The sequence below is a fragment of the Pleurodeles waltl genome, chromosome 1_2 (assembly GCF_031143425.1).
Source record: "Pleurodeles waltl isolate 20211129_DDA chromosome 1_2, aPleWal1.hap1.20221129, whole genome shotgun sequence".
Classification (NCBI taxonomy): domain Eukaryota; kingdom Metazoa; phylum Chordata; class Amphibia; order Caudata; family Salamandridae; genus Pleurodeles; species Pleurodeles waltl.
This window is the reverse complement of record NC_090437.1, coordinates 801,492,223-801,513,009: the sequence shown is the minus strand read 5'-3', so window position 1 is coordinate 801,513,009 and position 20,787 is coordinate 801,492,223. Positions and strand designations below refer to the sequence as shown.

The 20,787-nt window shown below is 45.9% G+C and overlaps 1 protein-coding gene across 1 annotated transcript in view; it reads right to left on the bottom strand.

Annotated features, from left to right (window-relative positions):
- Positions 1 to 18,551, bottom strand: part of LOC138255574 (uncharacterized) — a 408,554-nt gene extending 390,003 nt beyond the window's left edge. The window contains exons 1-2 of the mRNA XM_069205839.1: positions 18,492 to 18,551; positions 15,620 to 16,017 (exon numbers count right to left, since the gene is read on the bottom strand). Coding sequence (XP_069061940.1) covers positions 15,620 to 16,017; positions 18,492 to 18,551 — 458 coding nt within the window. The remainder of the gene's footprint in view (positions 1 to 15,619; positions 16,018 to 18,491) is intronic.
- Between the last annotated feature and the right edge of the window lie 2,236 nt (positions 18,552 to 20,787).

Here is a 20,787-nt window from a genome sequence, read left to right as displayed (position 1 = left end):
TGTAGGCTATTTTGCTACTATACAATCAGTGCACCAAAATCTTATTTTATTTTTTTCTTCCAATCCGGTGCCCCACTTAACTTTGATGCCCCAGGTGGCTGCGTAGTTAGCCAATTAGCCAGTTCCTCGTGTAGTATGCATATATCTGCTGTAGTTCTGTCATAACTTGCGTTCCATGCACACTATCTGATCTTTTGCCTGTCCCCTCCAAGAACAAGAAATAGCAACAAGGCTGCGTGCTTACCTAACATACAACTTCAGTCAATTCCAGGCACCCAAATCGATGTGCAGCACAATAAAAATAGCTCCACGCTCAGCATAACATAAGTCACCCTGATCAATATGAAACCTTTGAGCGCAGACACGTTCATAAATGGATTCTCTTAAGCACGTGATGTCGTTGTTCATTTTTTTGTGCACTGAGTTTTAATTATCCAGGCTAATCGATGCTGTTGGCAATGCAACGATTATGTTCTTCTAGACAGGCATTAGTGACTTACAACCTGCTTACTCCTGCTTACTTATGATAATAATTTTTTTGTACACAAATCTATTCTCACCTCCGGGAGACAATATTGAATTGTTTAGTAGTTCACTGTCCCACAGGATGTGCACTCTCTTCATCACATAAACAGGATTATAGAAGGGGAGTTGGTGTGTAGCAGCCAATTTAAAGCTGTACGCTGGTGCTAATTGCAAACTTTGTACTTCACTGATCATCGTGTGATACTAGGCAGATCACTTCATGTCCTGTTCGATGACGAAAGTAAATGTACTGGAATCTAATTCTGCGATGTACTTTATATACGTAATGGAATGCCGTTGCATACTGCTGTTTATCAGTGGCGGCCTCCATTCACCCATGTAATCAGCTCTCTGCATGCCTTCTGAGGTACCCTTGATACCACGTACAGCGTTTCTGGCCCGAATGCTTCGTCCACAAACATGGAACGGTGTATGCTCGCGTGAGGATACTGGTTCTGCTTGTGTGTGGGAGTAATTCCAGTAGGGTCGGAGAGGGTGGCAGGGAGCTAATCTATCATTAATGCACTTTTCAAATAGAAAACATCGTTATGCTCGGATAATGTATTTTAATGATTGAAGATTATCCCAGCTCTTGTAAAAGCCAGCCGTTAAACGCAGGCAGTAAGACTCTTTTTTACCTCGGTGAAGGTCGCGTAAAGGTCACAAAAGTAATGCAACACTTCAGTGGCCAGGCCTTAGTCTTTGGCGACACTGCAAGGTCTGGAAAAGGCAGTAGCCTCTGGTATCTCCTATGGTTTTTTAGGGTATTGTCGCCTGATTTTAAGGGGCACTGAAGTGTTTCTGGAAGGTTCGTGACCCACGAGACATGGTTAAAGTGACACGCAAACAAAGCAGACGGCTCTTTTAATAAGTATACGTGGCACTGTGGCTTAGGGTGACCACCTGGCATTGAGGCAAATTCTGGACAGGACTGTAAAAAATTCAGGACAAAGGGTCAAAATTCAGGACAAAAATTCAGGACAAAGGGTCAAAATTCAGGACAAAAATTCAAGAACAAACGTCAGTTTTACAGACACACGCAAGAGAGGCCATGCCTCACTATGTTGTCAGTGCATTTATTTACTCTTTTTTAACGTAGCACTATTTATTCACTGTGGTCTTTTTGTGATTGCCTCCTGGTATGCTACATTCAGGTGTCACATTACGTCCTTGTTCAGTAGTAAATTAATGCCCTTCAGTACTGCGGCAAGGCCATCACCCCTACCCAAATCTACCCGATCTTTCCTGAACAGAAAGTAACAGCAAAATTTTGATTGTTTCTGAACATTTTAAAACCCCTGGCAAACAGTTTGGGAAACATTAAGGTAATTAACCTTATGCTAGTTTAAACAAATTGAACAAAAACATCTGGCTTACCCCAACCGCCCATGGACTTTCAACTTAACGAGGCAGGGCAGATGGTGTGGGTGACAGTCTCACACCTAATATCAGGATGTGATGTACCCATAACTTGTCGGTGGTCTCACAGCACTAGAATGTATGTCCGGGACTCTACATTTATCTCAGAAATGGGAGCCCGGACTACCAATCAAAGATAATAAAAGAGGAGGATGAAATCGAGAGCAAATGGGAGATCCACGGCAAGTAATTCAAAGGGTTGTTGCCAAGAACTGGGTAAATAGGGAAGAGAAGTACAAGGTGGGACAATTCCTAAAATCAGACAAGATCGGTCCACCAAAACTATTCAAAGGTATTGGGAACCTGGGGAGTTGTCTCTGCACACAGGAGCAAAACAGAAGGGGCACTGTCAAGTGGTTGAACAAGCAACACCCATCCACCTTGGCAAACTCTTCTGGTACAATGGTCCGCTGTTAGTGCTTTTGAAGGGTGAGCAGGGGCCAGACCCCTTGCAAGGTTGTGCAAGGCAATTGCCCGCTTTGCCCATGTCTTTATATGGTTTTGAAATTGAGCAAAAACCAAACTAGACATCTGGGTTATCCCTAAGTGTCAAGTACACATAGAATCTTCAAAATATTTGGGATGTAAATTGCACAAACACAATTTACACATTTTAAAATGTAATTAGTGTTTCTTTGACATATGGCACTGTTTTTGCCTTTATATACATTTAGATCTCAGATTGAACTGGGAACCAGTTACCTTTTGATACCTAATGATTAATATCTACCATTCTTACACTGATTTCCAGGAAGAAAATCTCGGCAGAGCAAACGGTCCCTCCAAGCCCAGGTTGCTTTTTGGTCTTCTCTTCTGCTTTCTGTAGAGGCCATGTGGCACTAGTGAAGATGGTGTGCTACCCCAATGATAGTATTATTTTGCAAACCTTCCTCTGCTCGTCCTTCATTCCTTCTTCAGACAGGCCACACATCTGATTTGGTCACTGTGGCGCCATCAGGAGCTCTTTCCACTCTAAAGCTAACTGTGACTGCGGGTGGATTAGGTCTTCTGGTCTTAGAATGCTATTATTCAGCTGCACAGGTCCAATGGGTGGCTCGCTGGCTTTCTGCCCACCTCCCTGCATGAGATGGGGTTTACCAGTAAAGACTTTTAAGAAAGGCTTAATGCACTGCTCATTGTTTCCTACTGACCATTCAACAGATCACCATCCGGGGTTATCATGCACAGCTTTCTCTTGCCTTGCCAGAACCTGTACACCACTGCACTGACACTCTACTCTGCAACTCTGCACTCTACACCACTCTACTCTATGCCACTGCACTCTAGGCACTATACTCCACTCTACACCACTCTACAATACTCCACTCTGCACCACTCTACACCACTGCACTCTATGCCACGAGTCTACTCTGCACTCTGACACTGCACCACTCTGCATTACTGCACTCTCTGCTACTCTATTGTATGCCACACTACTCCACTGCACTCTATGTAACTTTACCCCATGCCACTCTATGCCACTGCACTCTGGCCAATGCACTCTAAACAACTGCACTGTACGCCACTGCCCTCTACTCTGTACCACTGTACTCTACGCCACTGCTCTCTGTGCCACTCTACTCCACTCTACATCACTGCACTGACACTCTACTCTGCAGCATTCCACTCTCCACCACTGCACTATACACCAATGTACTATGTACTACTGCATTCTATGCCACTGCACTCTATGCCACTCTACTCTGCATCACTCCAGAGCACTTTGCTCTACTCTGCACCACTCTACACTACGCCACTGCACTCCCTGCAGCGTCAGTTTACTTTGCAATCTATGCCACTGCACCACTCTACACTACTGCTCTCTCTGCTACTCCATTGTATGCCACTCTACTCCACTGCACTCTATGCCACCCTACTCAGTCCCACACCACTCCATGCCACTGCACTCTAAACCACTGCACTCTACACTAACGCACTCTAAACAACTGCACTGTACCCCACTGCACTGTACTTTGCACCACTGGGCTCTACACCACTGCTCCTATGCCACTCTACTCCACTCCACACAACTATGCCACTAACATTAAGCCATGCTAAACAGCAGCTACTCTGGTGTACAAGATTGCTAATGGCTAAAACACATTAGCAAAGCCAATAACTCTTTCGTAGATAAGACCTATTGGCTTTGCCAATGTTTGTTAGTACTATGATGTACCAAGGTACCTGAAAGAACTGTGAAAAATACAATTACATCATAATAAAGGCTGCTACAAAATGTGCAAATACATTTCAGTTAAATAAATAAAAAAGTGCTTCTCAAATACAGATTTGAATAATATACAGTTTATACCTAGTATAAAAAAAATTATAACACTCCATTAAAACCACACACCCCACAGCTCACTTTAGAACACCATTACAATACCTCTCTAAAAGAAATATCTTTGCCACCAGAAAACTTCAAGTGACTCCTTTTAGTAAAGTCAATGCAGGTTTTCAAGCCCCTTTGTATTTGCAGATTTACCAGTTGGGCACATTTGCATGTCTTTAGGGAAGGAGACCCCCTGTCATGAAGGTTTGATTCTTATCTGTCTGCCCCTCCCTCAGAGCACAGGAGACTCCCTGCCTTGCAGTCCAGCTGGGGAGACTGATCTGCCCGTAATTTCGCCCCGCCTCCGTTGTCCTTTAGTTGAAAGGCTAAAATTACGGACAAATGCTGTCCGTGAAGACTTTCATCACGGACAACGGACAGCAGGGCCAAATTACGGACAGTCCGTGAAATTTACGGACGGGTGGTCACCCTACTGTGGCTACCTCAAATCAGAGAAGTTTTAAGGCATGGGTAAAGTGGATTCTGGCCCAAGGCCTTAGCCTTTCAGGGGCCCCTGATACAGCGAGCTCTGTTCTGCAGAGAATCTTGCCATGGTGGTGTTGAATAATTCTTAAACGGATTTTTAAAATACTGTTTTCCTTGATTTTTTTTTAATGTGGTTAATGCGTGAGAGTCCAGATGTTTTGCAGAGAAATGTTGTGTTTGTTTCATGCAAAATCCACAAAATAGTTTCTTTTCGATCACAAAAGGACCTCATATATGAGAACTGTGAGGGTGTCACAGAGAATATTTGCAGCAATATTAGGGAGCTGCTGCTGTGTTACAGTAAACACAGTCACTGTCCCTGAATATTAGATGTAAACACATTTAGGATTTGCCATGAGTAGTGAAGGTCCAAGTTTCCTTCCTGTGTAAATGCCCGATAAGGGATTGGAGATTTGGTGGTGGGAACTCAAATAGGGGTATGGCCCAGATTCCCCCTAAAAGAACAAAAGTCTGTGAATATTGAGATTGAGGACCCACTTCAATAGTACTTGTAAGATAGTGTTGCATGATGCAATCTTGCAAGCAGTCAAAAAATCATCCAGTCCATAAGTTGTGATTCAATTATATTTATTGGTTAATTCAGTGATATTCAATCTTGGAAGAAACTTGAGGGTTATACACCGAACACAGCCGACATGTGTTTCGCCCTCTATGGTGTGTTCACCTAGGGCTTTCTCAGGGCTGCAAGTGATCAGGAATGAGCAAGTCAGTTACTGAGGTGAACCTTCCAAGTGTAGGTAGGTTAGGAACATGTGAAAAACATGCAGGGCTCTCACCAATCAGTGCAATTATTCCTAGGACTACGTGAGGATAGTGAGAGTTATAGGCAAGGGGGGCGGTCTGAAAGTGCATCTTGTGACCCAGATTTAAGGCAACCTTTTAAAGAAAAAACAAAAAAAGAACAAGATTGTGTTAACTCCCTATAGCTCTTATCCTGTTAGTCAGGATTAATTGAAATATCAGAACAAACCATTACAGAGAAGATAAGAACTAGTGGATTTGAACAGTCAGTGGATTAGTGCAGAGTTGACAGTAGTGCTGGCACATAAAACTGAGATCTAGTGTAAAATTATGTCAGAGCTAAGAAATACAATCATCTGAGGAAATTTTGATGATATAACAAGGCAAGTTAAAAGCACTATTGAAGAAAAAGTATTGAACAAAGAACTAATCCAGTAATATTATGGATAATGCATGAGTACTATTAACTTAACACTGTGCTTTGACATTAATATTATCTCCTGTAAGAGACATTGAAAAAGTGTGTAGTCAGGGAACTTCCACATGGAAAAGTTATAGAATTTAATATGGTAGTTATAGCAGCATAACTGTATTTTCTGAGACTCACCCTAATACCATTCGCAACGTCAGGAAAAAATCGGCACGAGCTTGCGGAAACAGCGTCTCATTCCGGCGCCATATTGAAAGAGTCTTGAACATGGACACACGCGGTAAGAGTTATAAATTGAGCGTCTGTTTCCAAGTCCTACTTTTATTTTTAGTGCCCTAACCATCACAGACTTTTTCAATGTCTCTTACAGGAGATAATATTAAAGCCCTAGTGAACACACCATAGAGGGCGAAACACGTGTCGGCTGTGTTTGGTGTATAACCCTCAAGTTTCTTCCAAGATTGAATATCACCGAATTAACCAATAAATATAATTGAATCACAACTTATGGACTGGATGATTTTTTGACTGCTTGCAAGATTGCATCATGCAACACTATCTTACCAGCACTATTTAAGTGGGTCCTCAATATCAATATTCACAGACATTTAGGAATGGACAGGTGGGCCTGTGCACTGTCAGTGATCTGGCCAAAGAAAGCATGAAAGAGCTGACATTGATTCATAAATTCAAAGCTCTTCTGAACAGGGGCCCCGAAAATGCATTTTGCCCAGGGCCCCCAAAATACTTAAAATGTCAGGGATAAATACACAGCACAGGTTAATCTAGGAATTACTTCTAATATGTTCACATCCACCAAGGTTTACCCATTGTAGGTCTAGAGGGCGGGATACAAGCCAGCATTTCAAGAGATCCACACAATACTGAGAAACAGAAAGAAATAGGGACAATTGGAAAAGGGCTGGGGGATTTTATGTTTACGGGAACAGAAACAAGAGCATGAAGTTTGGGGAGGGGAGGATTTTGAGGATGGCTTCAATAAAATTCGGACCTGACTGCTTGGCCTCTTTGACCCGTCAGCAGATAGCCAGATGATTTGAGACAATAATTCTTCACCTCAGGGAAAAAAGTAAGCATTTCCAAATAGGATCTCTACACAGGTGGCATTCACAATGTTTTATTGATTTTACAAAACTACTTATAACACTCAGTTGAGAAAAGAAATATGGAGACATAAGCCAGCCATGGCATAATGTTATATCCAAGGGTAAGGTGGGCATTTAAGTTGAAACACTAAGGGCTTTAAGTGGGCCGGGCCTTGCTGGTGCTGAGCAACAGCAGTCTCAACAAGCATTTGCAATGCAATGGGTCTCGTGTTTGCTCGAGTTAAAGATATTAGCGCTGTAAACTCCTAACCTGACTTTTTTTGCCACATAAACTGAAAATGAAAAGTAAAACAATTTCACATAACTAACCAGACTTTTCTTGCCACATAAACTGAAAATGAAAAGTAAAACAGTTTCACATAAGCAAGCCGACGTCCGCCATGAGCGCAAAGCAGACACACAAAAGGAAACAGAAGTTTGCTTGCAGTGAAATGTATTGGCAAAAGTGCAATTATGCATGTAACCAGCAAAAGTGCAAATATCCATGCAACAGAGTCATTGTCATGCAAAGCGCTCAACTATTGCCCAGCGAGATCGCGCTGCATAGGAACTAAAGAGAACAAGCATTGGCAAAGCCAATAGGTCTCGGCAATGGGTGACCTATTGCCTTTGGCAATGGGGTGGGGGTGGTGTACAGGAGTGCAGTGGGGGTGGTGAACCAGAGCGCAGGTGGGGGTGTCTGCTGCAGCGCTAAAGGCGGATAACAGATGGGGCACATCAGCAACAAGACTGTGCCTATATTTGGGCCCCAAAGATAGTCGCACTGCAGGAGTAAGTGGTCTCGGGTCACCCGGGTTTCTGAGAAGCCACAGAGAGAGTTGTAGAATCCAGACATGAAGGAGGGCAGTTGGGTCGGGTTGAGATGAAACAGGGATGTGGAGGGGTGGGGGTGAAGAGGAAAGGACGGTTGGGTGGGTGGCAGAGAAAAGAAGCAACAAGGGATGGGCATATGGCACAGGCCATAATAACAAGAAATGAGCAGAAAGTCACAAGGAGGGCAAAAAACAAGCAGAAAACAGGCAGAAAGGCACAAACAGAGGGTAAGAAATGAGCAGCAAGGCACAGAGTGCAAGAAACAAGCAGAAAAGCACATACATGGCAAGAAACTGTCAGAAATGGTAAGAAATTAGCAGAAATGGCAAAAAATGAGAATAACACGAGCAGAAATGCGGAAACAGAGGGCATAAAACGAGCAAAAAGGCACAAATAGCAGGCTAAAAGTAAGCAAAAAAGGTGCAAACAGAAGGCAAAGAACAAGCAGAAAAGAGGAAGGGAGGCAGAAACAGAGGGCAAGAAAGTAACCGGAAGGCACAAATAGGGCAAGAAACAAGCAGAAAGGCACAAACAGAGGGCAAGAAACGAGCAGAAAGGTACAAACAGAGGAATAAATGAGCAGAAAGGCACAAACAGAGGAATAAACAAGCAGAAAGGCAGAAACAGAGGTCAAGAATCGAGCAGAAGGGCAGAAACAGACAACAAGAAAGAACCATGAAAACAAGTATCCCAGCAGAAATAGAAGTTAAGACGGTCAGAATGGCACAAACGAAAAGGCACAAACAGAGGAATAAACAAGCAGAAAGTCAGAACAGAGGTCAAGAATTAAGAAGAAAGGCAGAAACAGACAACATGAAAAGGCCATAAAAATCAAGCGTAACAGCAGAAATAGAAATGAAGAAACAAGTAGCAAAATGGCACAAACAGAAAGACAGGAACAGAGGAATAAACAAGCAAAAAGTCAGAACAGAGGTCAAGAATTGAGCAGAAAGGCAGAAACAGATGACACAAAAGGACCATAAAAACAAACATTACAGCAGAAATAGAAGTCAAGAAACAAGTAAAATGGTCTAAACAGAAAGGCAGAAAAAGAGTAATAAAGGAGCAGAAACGTAAATCAAGAAGAAACAAACAGAAAACAGGCAGAGACATGTAAAAAAGGAATCCGTCATTGGAAAAACCGAGCAACAGGAACAATAGCGCTCCTAATGTGCAGTGGGACTGGTCAGCCATGGAAAATAAAATAAAAAAGTAGTCTCAAGCAATGGTTGAAAATATGGACGCTGCGGACCTTGACTGTAGTTGGCCTGTGCTCTCAGGAAGGGCTAAACACAGAAAAGGCATGACTTACGAATGCCCTTCACGAATGGGGATGCTGAAAAATGTAGCGACAATGGTGGAAGCAAATGGGGAGGCTCTGGACGGACTCAAGCCCACAATGTTGACACTGCAGTCTCGGTTCAAGAAGTGTATGCACACTGTCTAGAGCAGAGACCTAAAAACAGAACAGTAAAATGGATAACAAAGAATAGTAACACTGTCCATGTCTATATTAGGTTAAAAATGAACATCACACATATTATCATAGAATGCTATAATCTATGCTGTGTAGATATGTGATGTCGGTAAAAGCAAAATCCAAAATCTTAAACAGAAGAGACACTGTGGTATCCATTGTTACTTCTAACATGGACACCACGATGATATAAGGATGAAGAGAAGGTGGCAGTGCATTAGCACTGCATTGCAGTGATGGTCCATAAATCACATAAATTGCTCTAGCGCGAAACATTTCTGATGAGCATTTTTGCATTGGTGATAGTAAATTTAGCATTAGGCTCCAGCTGGCATGTGTTTTGACTGAGTGTTGGAAAATATGTTGCACACACCATCAGTTGTTGGAAATGTTAGTTTTGGGCTAGTTATGAGTCCAAAGTCACTGCAAAATTATCCAGAACCAGTGCAAATTGTCCTGGCGCAGATATAATTTATGTCTGGTGGCTCATTGTACGAATGCGTCCAACATTTTAGGGACCAGAATTTGGTGTCACAGTGACAGGTTTATATTTTGACTGGCTTGCTCAGCATTTCATCCTTCTGAACTAGATAAAATGAGTACATTAATTTGGGGAACAATATACTTCTGTTATTCAGTGGCAAATTCCTTTCTGTCTGGATGGGCACTTTAAAAGGCTTGTGTATTTTATGGTAATATGGTCCATTGTATATCTATAGGTGAGCTGTCATTCGTCATAAGGCAGACCTGGTTTGCATAACTAATTAAAATGCATGATCATCTACAAGCTTACCAGATCCATGTCTGTAACCAAGTTTAAACAAAACTTTAAACATGAATCCTAAAACGTCAATATAATCACGGAAAGAATGTGACACTCTGAGAAGGAAACCCCTCCCTTTTTTGTCATAGTTTGCTTCATTTTCACAGCATCAGTGATGCAAAGTGCATTTTAAATCTATATTAAGCGAGGAAAGAATGCAAGAAGCTAAGGCAACCAAGCCCTAGATCCATGCAGATTTTTCAACTCTTCTTCTGGGGTGCAAGCTATGCTCTCTTCTAAACAAGGTCAATAGTCCAAATATGAAAAAAATAATTTGTATACAAAACAACCCAATTACATTTAGTGCACTTCATAGTGACAAGGAGACATTGAGTTCTTAACTCCCTTGATGGAATAGCTGAGACAGAGTGAGATAAAATTATACATTCATGAATGCGCACTGCAATTTGTTAATTCGGAGCATGCCACAAGATCTGCAGACAAAAATCAAGGAAAGGATGCTCGGGTTTGTTGACAACCCCTTGAATGACTTTTGCAGCAGCTACATGGAATAAAGCGTTTAACACGGTGATCTAAATATACTGCCCCATTTTCACAAAGGGGGCATGGTTCACGATATACATTCTACAGTTATTTATTTGTAGCATTACTCATTTTGCTTTATTTCATACAATATCCCAAACGACGGCCTTTGTTTTATTTGCAAAGTGATGAAGTTTGGACTGATGGAAACCTGGGTATAAAAATGCAGAAGGGGTCATTCATAGGGGAAGTGAGGTGTCTTGTCTGTGGTAAAAAAGAGCCCATCTCCCAGAACCACTGCTTTCTTTAAGGGGGCAAAGGGCAGGAGAGGCAAGCTGATGTACATTGAGATGTGCAGTTTGAGGAGATCCAGTTTATGTCTGTGACAGCAGAGAGGAGACACTCTATGTTCTCCAGCACACAAATGCTTTTTTTTCTCACTGACTTTTACTTCTTTATCATTAAAAGCAAGAGATGCTCCAGAGGGATGCAGTGGCAGAACTATATAAGGTTAGCCCAGGCAAAGGAGAGGAGTGGCCGAGGAGCCCAACAGATTAGCTCTAATAATCTCTGATATCTTCACTTCAATAACCAGATGGGCGAACGCAACGTTTTGTCTTAATTTTCCTGATCCGATCACTTTCCGATAGCCGCTGCTTGGACACTGCTGTCTGTCGGCTGACACGCTTCTCTTTTATATAAGTGCAAAATGCTATCACTGAAAAGCGAATATCAGCAAACTCATTCTAGGTCGGTGGGAATGGATCAATCCACATATGTGTCTGTATATTTTCCTAATAGGTGGAGTTGATAATTAAACAAATCTCTCACCCTCACCGAAAACAGCAAATTGCCTTTATTTTAGTAACACAATGCAACACGAAGGCTCAGATTTAAAAAAAGAAAAACAAGTAAACCTCATATTGTGACTGTCTTCCATCATTTCAGCACATACACAGAACAATTCTGTCACGAAGAGCAGTCCCAACAGCAGTGCTCCCAACGTGAGGCGGGACCAGTCAACCATTGAAAACAAAACAACAAAGTAGTCCCAAATAATGTAGTCAATACATGTATGCTGCGGACCTAAACTGTAGTTTGACTCTGCTCTCGGGAGGGCCAAACACCGGAAAAAAAAATGACGTACGCATCCCCTTTACGAATGGGGATGCTGATAAACGGAGCAACGATTGGGGAGGCTGTGAGAGGACTGAAGCCAACAATATAGAGACAGCAGTCTCGTTTCAAGTCAGCGCACACACCGTCTAGAGCCGAGACCTAAAAAGTAGTCCAGACACCATACGGAAAACATGGAGCCTTGTATGTTTTCAGTAGTTGGTCACTGCGCTCTAGTAGGGCTAAACACCGGAAAAGGCATGACGTATGCATGCTTCTCACTTATGAAATCAACCAATTTTTAAACGGCAAGCCCACGAACCAACCAAACTGATGGGTGTGACATGGGTGTGGTTAAAAGCCCACAGAGAGATTACACCAGGGACAGAACGCTCTGCACTCGACCCTAAAATGGGGGCATCAAAACAGGTCCCTATCGGGCTCTGTTTTCATGCCAGTAGCACAGACCGTTTGGTTTTTGCTCGAGGTAGCATTGTAGTGAACATGCGCACCAGTGTGAAAAGAGATGTGTGTTTGATCACTTCTTGCTCACTTCTGGAGAAGTTGTGGCGTGATGTCACACAGGGGTACCATTGTATAGGGAACATAAATGCTTTAAACAGAGACATTTACTCCATGGGTTTACCTTCTCTTTCTGCAGCGCTGGAGCAGCAACATCTTCCATTCTGTCAACATTATCTGTCCCCATCCATTTGGAACAGATTCCCAGAACCACCAGCGACCAGCCCAGCACAATCCTGCTCTGGCTATTCAGGCCAAAGTTGGCAGTCAGACACCAGTGTGACACCGCTCTGCCCTTTCACAGTGAGCGTGCAGACTGCAGTGGAATCCAGCAGTAAGAGAAGCATTTCTCCCTCCCGTTCCACAGACGGCTTGCAGAGGAACCAGCCAGTGTGACCCTGCCCCAGCCCTATCAGCACCAGCATGTTTCAACTTTTCTGAGCCTCTGAAATCCACCCGAGCAAGGATTTGGAGGGCGTGTGTTCTGAATATCGGTGAATTGTGAGCGTAATGGGTTCTAAAGAATTGTTAACTTTTATGCAGTTTATTCATTGTTTTTATTTCTTGTTTTGTGGCTTTTTCCTAGCACAGACTTGACCCAAAGACATTTCTAAACAGGAAAGACAGGCCAGGCCTTGCCCTGTCCTTCCTCTCAGATAAATTTCTAAGTAATGTAAATCATTGAAACGTGTTTGTTGTTTCCATTGCTTATGGACAATAAATATACTATTTTTACTGTTTTATTATCCTTTGCTGAGTGAGACAATGAATTTCTTAAGCACACAATGCAACTTATCATGATTTAAGCCACACTCCTAATTGGGTTGGTCACACCCCTTTGGCAAATTTACCACATCCCTTTAGAGACCCCTGCCCCCCAAGTTTTTCAACCCACTTAAAGCTCTGGAAACACTCCATTCTTCCATGGCTCTTCCATATCGCCCAGTGATATGTGGAGAAGGTTCGGCTCCTCAGGCACCTCAGAGTTACAACATTACTGATTACAGAGTTCAATCTGATGCCACATACATTCTGCTCGCTGACAGACCCCCATTCAAGATTCACTCTGGGTCTTGTTTCCTAGTCTTAAAAAAAGCTCCTGCTCCCAGGGAAAGGGTGTATTGCAGTAGGTCTAACCCAGTTCTTTATGAGCTGAACTCTGCCTTTAGCAGGATTAAGTTATGAACATGTACCAAGCTTGTATAGCCATGTTCCTCCATTCCAGCTGCTCTGTTCATTGTTGAAGAGCCACCTCAACGCCCTTCCACCAGCAGAGATAAAGGTCACACAGGAAAAAGGACCTGATAGGTAAAACAGATTGGGTAGACTAGAGAAGATGGAATGCTTAGAGTGTTTTTATGTAATTTACCTTCTGAAAATGCAGTACCTGCGTAGACAAGAATATCTTGGTGCAGTGGCGGCTCCTCCATGTTTGGGTGGAGGAGTGTCGCACCCCCATCCCCCGCCAGCAGCAGCAAAACCTTTACCAGAAAACGATCATAAACTTTGTTTATGATCGATTTCTGGTAAAGGGGGGGGGACATGGGGTTGGCGGGCAGTGAGGGGGAGTGCACAGCACTCCACCTCAGAGTGCATGTGTGTTTGGCCGACCGTCTCAGGCCCGCCAAACACACATGCGCACAGGGCTCTTTCCAGCCCAGCAACACAGTTGCTGGGCTGGAGAGAACCTGCACAGGCTCCAGTCTGCCTGGGAGCGCCCTGGCTGGGCACTCCCAGCCAATCCTGGTGCTGCTCTAAGCAGTGTCAAGATTGGCGCAGGGCAGGCTGGGAGCCTGAGCCTGCAGCATCCGGCGACAGAGAGGAGCAGCGCGGCGGCGAGGAAAGGTAAGTGTTTTTTTTTTTTAATTCAATTAAATAAATGTTTATTCCTTGCCTCCCTCCCCCGCGCACCGCCCCGCCCTTACAGCTCCCGCGAGCCACTACTGTCCTGGTGTGGCTTGGGTGTGGGAGTGATTCTAGTGAAGTGCTAGCACAAAGGATGCAGACTCATAATGGTATTTACTAACTAGGTCAAAAGGTGTTTTGCTCCAAAAAAAGTAACATTATCTCAGTGCAAAAACGTATTTGTGCTGCTTTGGGTCGTTTTCTGGGGTGGGGATGTTACTTGATGAATCTGCACAAAAAGCAGGTTTTGATGCAAAGCACAGTCTACTAAGATTGCCAAAACTTTCTTGAGACAAAAACTAATGCCTCCTTGAAGCAGGCGCTGATAAAAGGAAGTGTGCTTATTTCTCCTAAAACCCATACATCGCACGTGTCCTGCATACAGTGCATAGTACACATCCAAAGCAAAGGATTATTCAGAGTTTGTCTAAGCATAGGAATTTGTGCTGGAAGGGCATGCTTCCACTACAGATCCTTTGACAGCGCACACTCACCACCTCATCATGGTGCCATGCTGTCCGTTATGCAAGGCAGCCTGTTTGTGCACCTTTGGAGATAATGATACAGACAGTAGGCCAATTTAGTTAAATACATTTTGCTGAGCTATTTTTCCACTTACTCGATGCAGTATAGAACATTTGCTTGCCACACTTCGTTGCAAGAAAACTTAGAAAATCAGGCCCTTTGTATTCAATTTCCGACACCAAAACATACAGAGAAAACCCCCTGGTGGTATTTGGATACTAGTATATCTGGATACCAGTACAGAACAGAGCACAAACGGGGGGTCTGACACAGATCATTCTAAGTCACATTGTTTACTGGTACGTCAGGCAATGACACTCTTCTGTATGGCATATTTATGGAAGGCATGAGTCACAAGTCATTAAACACATGAAAGATTGATGATGAATTTATAGGTAGAACTCCAACCCCAGCTAGTATAATTGATGTAAATGCTTCAAAAGAGCATACACAAGGGAGCATGGTCAACAAATGTGAAATACAAACTCAGCTACCCCCAAGGAACATACATAAAATGCAGAAAACCAAATTAACACTTTGATTCAGTTTTCCTTAATTTGTAAGTCTTGTGGCATGGACCATGTGCGGTATGTTATGTTCGTCATGGGCCAGCCCTTGACGCACGCTAGTGGAGGGAGATTAAATCGGTCTCCCCTGCTGTGTGGGCACTGAGTCATATGACTGGTGACGTTAACCGGTGTTAATAAAAAGGCCCTGGGAGTCTCCCTCGTGGCCATTAACCAGCTTTGTGTGTCGTCTCAAGTTGTTAATACTCAGGGCACTCTCTAACAGCGTTAGGGCTTTACCCTCGTCAACATTTGAACAAACACAACAAATTGGTGACGAATGGGTGCCTGTACCCTCATGCCCCTACCTGATGTGTGATTGCGGAGGCTGGGCAATGTCTCTCGTCCCGCGGTCTTTGCCATGCTCGCGCTGCGGGCGTTGCGTCGCAGGGCCTTCCAGCTGCAAGTACTCCTGAGAGAGCGGCGGTTGGAGGTGTGTCTGCTGTGCCTGGGCCTCAGGCGTGTTGGCGGTGTTTGTCCTGTACCGGTGTATCGGCGTGTCTCCGCACGGTGTGGTGCTGGAGGCGGGGTTTGTGCTCGGCTGCAGGAGCCCTTGCAGCTTCTTACGTTGGTTGTTGCCGGGGCAACGGAACAACACCAACGAATAGACGATTGAATTCAATGTCGACGAAGGCTCCGTGAGCAGGGTAAGCGGCGGTGCTGGGAGCAGGGAGACCCACGCACCCACAACTTTCTGGGACAGAAGCTGTTGCAAATAAATAAATATGTGAAATCCAGACAACAGAATAAATACTGAAGAGACATTGCTAGGCAAAAAAATAAAATACAGAGTGTAAAGGTGCAATCTGCATTTTCATTGAACTGTATTCAAGGAACAGCTAACACAGGCAATACAGGAGACACATGTCAGGCCACTGATGTTTCTTATTCATCATACTGCAGAATGCATGAGGTGGCAGTGACGTTTCACAACTGCATATCCATGCTAGGTCACCTGTGTTTTAACGTGCAGGTTGTAGAGCAATCCAGATAAAGGAGCCATAATCTACTAGTTCCATCACCAAGAGTATCCAAGTGTGAGGTGAACTTTAGGTTACTGTTGGAAATGGCCTTTCTGCAGGGTCATCCCCAAACTTTTTGCCCTCCTCCTTCTCTTTTTATGACCTCATTTTTGCTTGCTTTAGGACTCTGCACACTTTCCCACTGCTAATCAGTGCTTAAGTGCATATGCTCTTTCCTTAAAACATGGTAACATTGGATCACACCCAATTGGCATATTTAATATACTTGTAAGTCCCTAGTCAAGTGCACTACATGTGTCCAGGGCCTGTAGATTAAATGCTACTAGTGGGCCTGCAGCACAGATTGTGCCACCCACTTAAGTAGCCCCTTAACCTTGTCTCAGCCCTGCCATTGCAGGGTCTGTGTGTGCAGTTTCACTGCCAATTCGACTTGGCATTTAAAAGTACTTGCCAAGCCTAAAACTCCCCTTTTTCTACATATAACACACCCTAAGGTATGCCCTAGGTAACCCATAGGGCAGGGTGCTGTGTAGGCAAAAGGCAGGACATGTACCTATGTAGTTTACATGTCCTGGTAGCGTAAAACTCCTAAATTCGTTTTTACACCGCTGTGAGACCTGCTCCCTTCATAGGCTAACATTAGGGCTGCCCTCATACATTGTTTGAGTGGTAGCTGCTGATCAGAAAGGAGTAGGAAGGTCATATTTAGTATGGCCAGAATGGTGATACAAAATCCTGCTGACTAGTGCTGACTAGTGAAGTTTGATTTAATATTACTATTTTAGAAATGCCACTTTTAGAAAGTGAGCATTTCTCTGCACTTAAATCTTTCTGTGCCTTACAATCCACGTCTGGTTGGGTTTAGTTGACAGCTCCTTGTGCATTCGCTCAGACACACCCCAAACACAGGATACTCAGCCTCACTTGCATACATCTGCATTTTGAATGGGTCTTCCTGGGCTGGGAGGTTGGAGGGCCTGCCCTCGCACAAAGGACTGCCACACCCACTACTTGGACCCTGGCAGACAGCAATGAACTGAAAGGGGACCTGGTGCTCTTCTAAACCTCTCTTTGAAGTCTCCCCCACTTCAAAGGCACATTTGGGTATATAAACAGGGCCTCTGCCCCTACCAACTCAGACACTTCCTGGAGAAGAAACTGGAACCAGAACTTGCATCCTGCCAAGAAGAACTGCCTGGCTGCCCAAAGGACTCACCTGTCTGCTTTCTGTGAAGGACTGCTGCCTTGCTGTTGCCCTGCTGCCTTGCTGCTCTCTGGCTGTGGTGAAGAAGTGCACTCCAAGGGTTTGGATAGAGCTTACCTCCTGTTCCCTGAAGTCTCAGGACCAAAAAGACTTAATCTCTGCAAGAAGGACACCTTGGGCGGCGAAATTCGACGCACAGCCTGCCAGACACAACGCACAGCCTGCACTGCAAATTTCACTGCACGCCAAACTGGAACAACGCAGCCCGACTTCACAATGAGAATATCGACGCAGCGCCAGCGTAGTGACCGGAAATTCGGCGCATGGCCCACTGGATCGACGCACAGCTGAGCCGGAATGACGCAGGCTGACTTCGACGCAGCGCCTGCTGTGTGGTAGAAAATTAGACGCAACCCCCACCGGATCGACGCAGCTCCTGTGACTTCGTCCAGCCAGCGCAGGAAATCCACGCATCGTCCCCGGGGCGTCTGAAAACCCCGCAACCCAAAGAGGATCCACAACCGAGCGCTGGAAATCGACGCACAGCCATCCCTGCGTCGCCGTGTGCGGCCCAAGAAATCGAAGCACACCCCATTGTTTCCACGCATCTCCTCCTCTGCGGTTCTTTGCAGAAATTTTTCATGCGAACCAGGTACTTTGTGCTTGAAAGAGACTTTGTTTGCTTTGAAAAGACTTATGACACTTTGGCCCTCATTTGGTCGGTGATAAAGCGGCGGTAATACCACCAACAGGCCGGCGGTAAAAAAAGTTTAATTATGACCACGGCGGAAACCGCTCACTCAGACAGCCACTTTAACACACCGACTGCCACGGTGGAAGCAACAAGCACCGCGGCGGTAACCGCCAACAGCCAGGCGGAAGACAATGTACCGCCCACACTATTACAACAGGCCTATCCGCCACCTTTTTCGTGGTGGTACCAACTACATTAAAAGCACGGCGGAAACATTACACAGAAGGCAAAGGACTCACCTCTGGAGACTCAAAGAAGAACCACGACGGCATGGAGCCCGAGTTGCACATCTTCCCCATGCTTGTATACCTCCTCATGCATTACGATCAGCAACACCAGCGAAGACAACCACAGTGAGTACTGCCGCCTAGCACACAAGGGAGGGGGGAGGAAAAAGAGAGTGACACACACACATACAACACGCAACACCCCCACCCCCAACACCATACACACAAACAGATGCAATAACATCACATATTCACCCCATACCCCTCAGGAATAATGCAAGGACAAAAGGAATTGATTAAAGTGAGCATAATAAGACAAAATAGTAGAAAGTTGTGCTTTAAAATCAAAATAGTATATACATATATACAAATGGAGGGACACTGCCCAGTCCTCAATGTCCGTGGGCCACAGGGCCACATCACATGGACCAAGGCCCCAATTGACTCCTGCAACAACACGGAGAGAACACTATAGGGGGAACAGGTCTAAAATACACAGGCACCTCAGGGGGACAGGGATGGGGGGGCACCTCAGCCGGAAGATGGTACAACACCACTGGTCCTGGAGGGGGCTACATGCCCTGTGCAATGTCCTGGGGAGTGCAACCACAGTCTCTTAAGTGGGTGGTTTGGGAGTGCAAAGCCACAGTGTCTCAAGTGGGTGGTTTGCCCACTGCTTGGTCCTGGGGAGTGCAAAGCCACAGTCTCTCAAGTGGATGGTTTGCCCACTGCTTGGTCCTGTGGAGTGCAAGGCCACAGTGTCTCTAGTGAATGGCTTCTCCACTGGTTCTGAAGGGGGCCTTGTGCCCTGTGTGCTTCATTCTGGCAAGGAGGGGGTGAGTGGATGGCTTCTTCCACTAGTTCTGGAGGGGGTCTTGTAACCTGTGTGCTTCATCCTGGCAAAGAGGCAAGGAGGGGGTGAGTGGATGGCTTCTTCCACTGGTTCTGAAGGGGGCCTTGTGCCCTGTGTGCTTCATCCTGGCAAGGAGGGGGTGAGTGGATGGCTTCTTCCACTGATTCTGAAGGGGGCCTTGTGCCCTGTGATGCAGTACTTTGGGAGCGTAAGGTCATAGTCTCTCACCTGGGTGTCACACCTACAGGATTTGCAGGGGCCAGGACTCACTACTGCCCATGGTGGCAGGACTTCACACTGCCAGCTAGCGGTGATGGCTGCTCAGTGGTGGCAGTGGCAGTGCAGGTGCTGGCAGTGGTGGGGGGAGGCTCCAGACTTTCCCCTGCAGCCTTGGATGGCTGTCCACTGGGGCTGCTGATGCTGCCAGTGGTGCTGGTGGCGGTGCAGGCAGTGGTAGGGGGAGGCTCCAGCCCTTCCCCTGCAGCCTCGGTTGGCTGCCCACTGGGGCTGCTGCCAGTGGTGCTGGTGGCGGTGCTGGTGGTGGTGGGGGGAGGCTCCAGCCCTTCTCCTGTAGCCTCGGATGGCTGCCCACTGGGGCTGCTGCTGCTGGCAGTGGTGCTGGTGGTGGTGCTGGTGGTGGCACTGGTGGCAGGGATGCCAGTGGTGGGGGGAGGCTCCAGCCCGTCCCCTGCAGCCTCGGACGGCAGAACCGCCATGGTTGGAGGTGGGGGCTCAGATTCAGTCCCAGCACCAGGCCTCCTGTCCTTCCTGCCTGAAGGTGAAGGCCCCTTTCCCTTGGCAGCTGGTGGTGCCTCCTTGCCCTTCCCCTTAGCAGCTGGTGGTGCTTCCTTGCCCTTCCCCTTGGCAGCTGGTGGTTCCTCCTTGCCCTTCCCCTTGGCAGCTGGTGGTGCCTCCTTGCCCTTCCCTTTGGCAGCTGGTGCAGGCACACTGTCAGTGCTGATGGCTGGTTCCCTGGAGCCTCTCCCACCTGCAGTAGCTGCCGACACTACTGTGGCCGTGGACTGGGTGGCTGAGGTGTTCGCCTGGGTTCTGACCACCGTGGCCCGACATGAAGGACGGGGGGAGGGTGAGGGAAGAGGTCAACGGCAGAGGGGAAAAGCTTCTTAGGGACACTGGGGAGGGAAGAGGGTGAAGGTTTGGGAGTGGAGGAAGAGGGAGTGGTTGTAGGAGGTGTCTGTCTGCTGTGTTCGGGTGCAAGTGAATGGGCTGGATGCTGTTGTGAGGTGGATGGCTGTTGGGTGTCTGAGTGCTTGTGTTTGTGTACTTTGGGAGGAGGGGGCACAAACACAGTGGGACAGGACACAGGGGACGTGTGCATGTATGTGGGGGTGATGACTGCCAGTGAGGGGGTGTAGTATTAGGCCTGATGGTGATGTGGGTACTGGGTGAGAATGTAGTGCATGCAGGTGTGAGTGGAGACGCTACTGGGAAGGT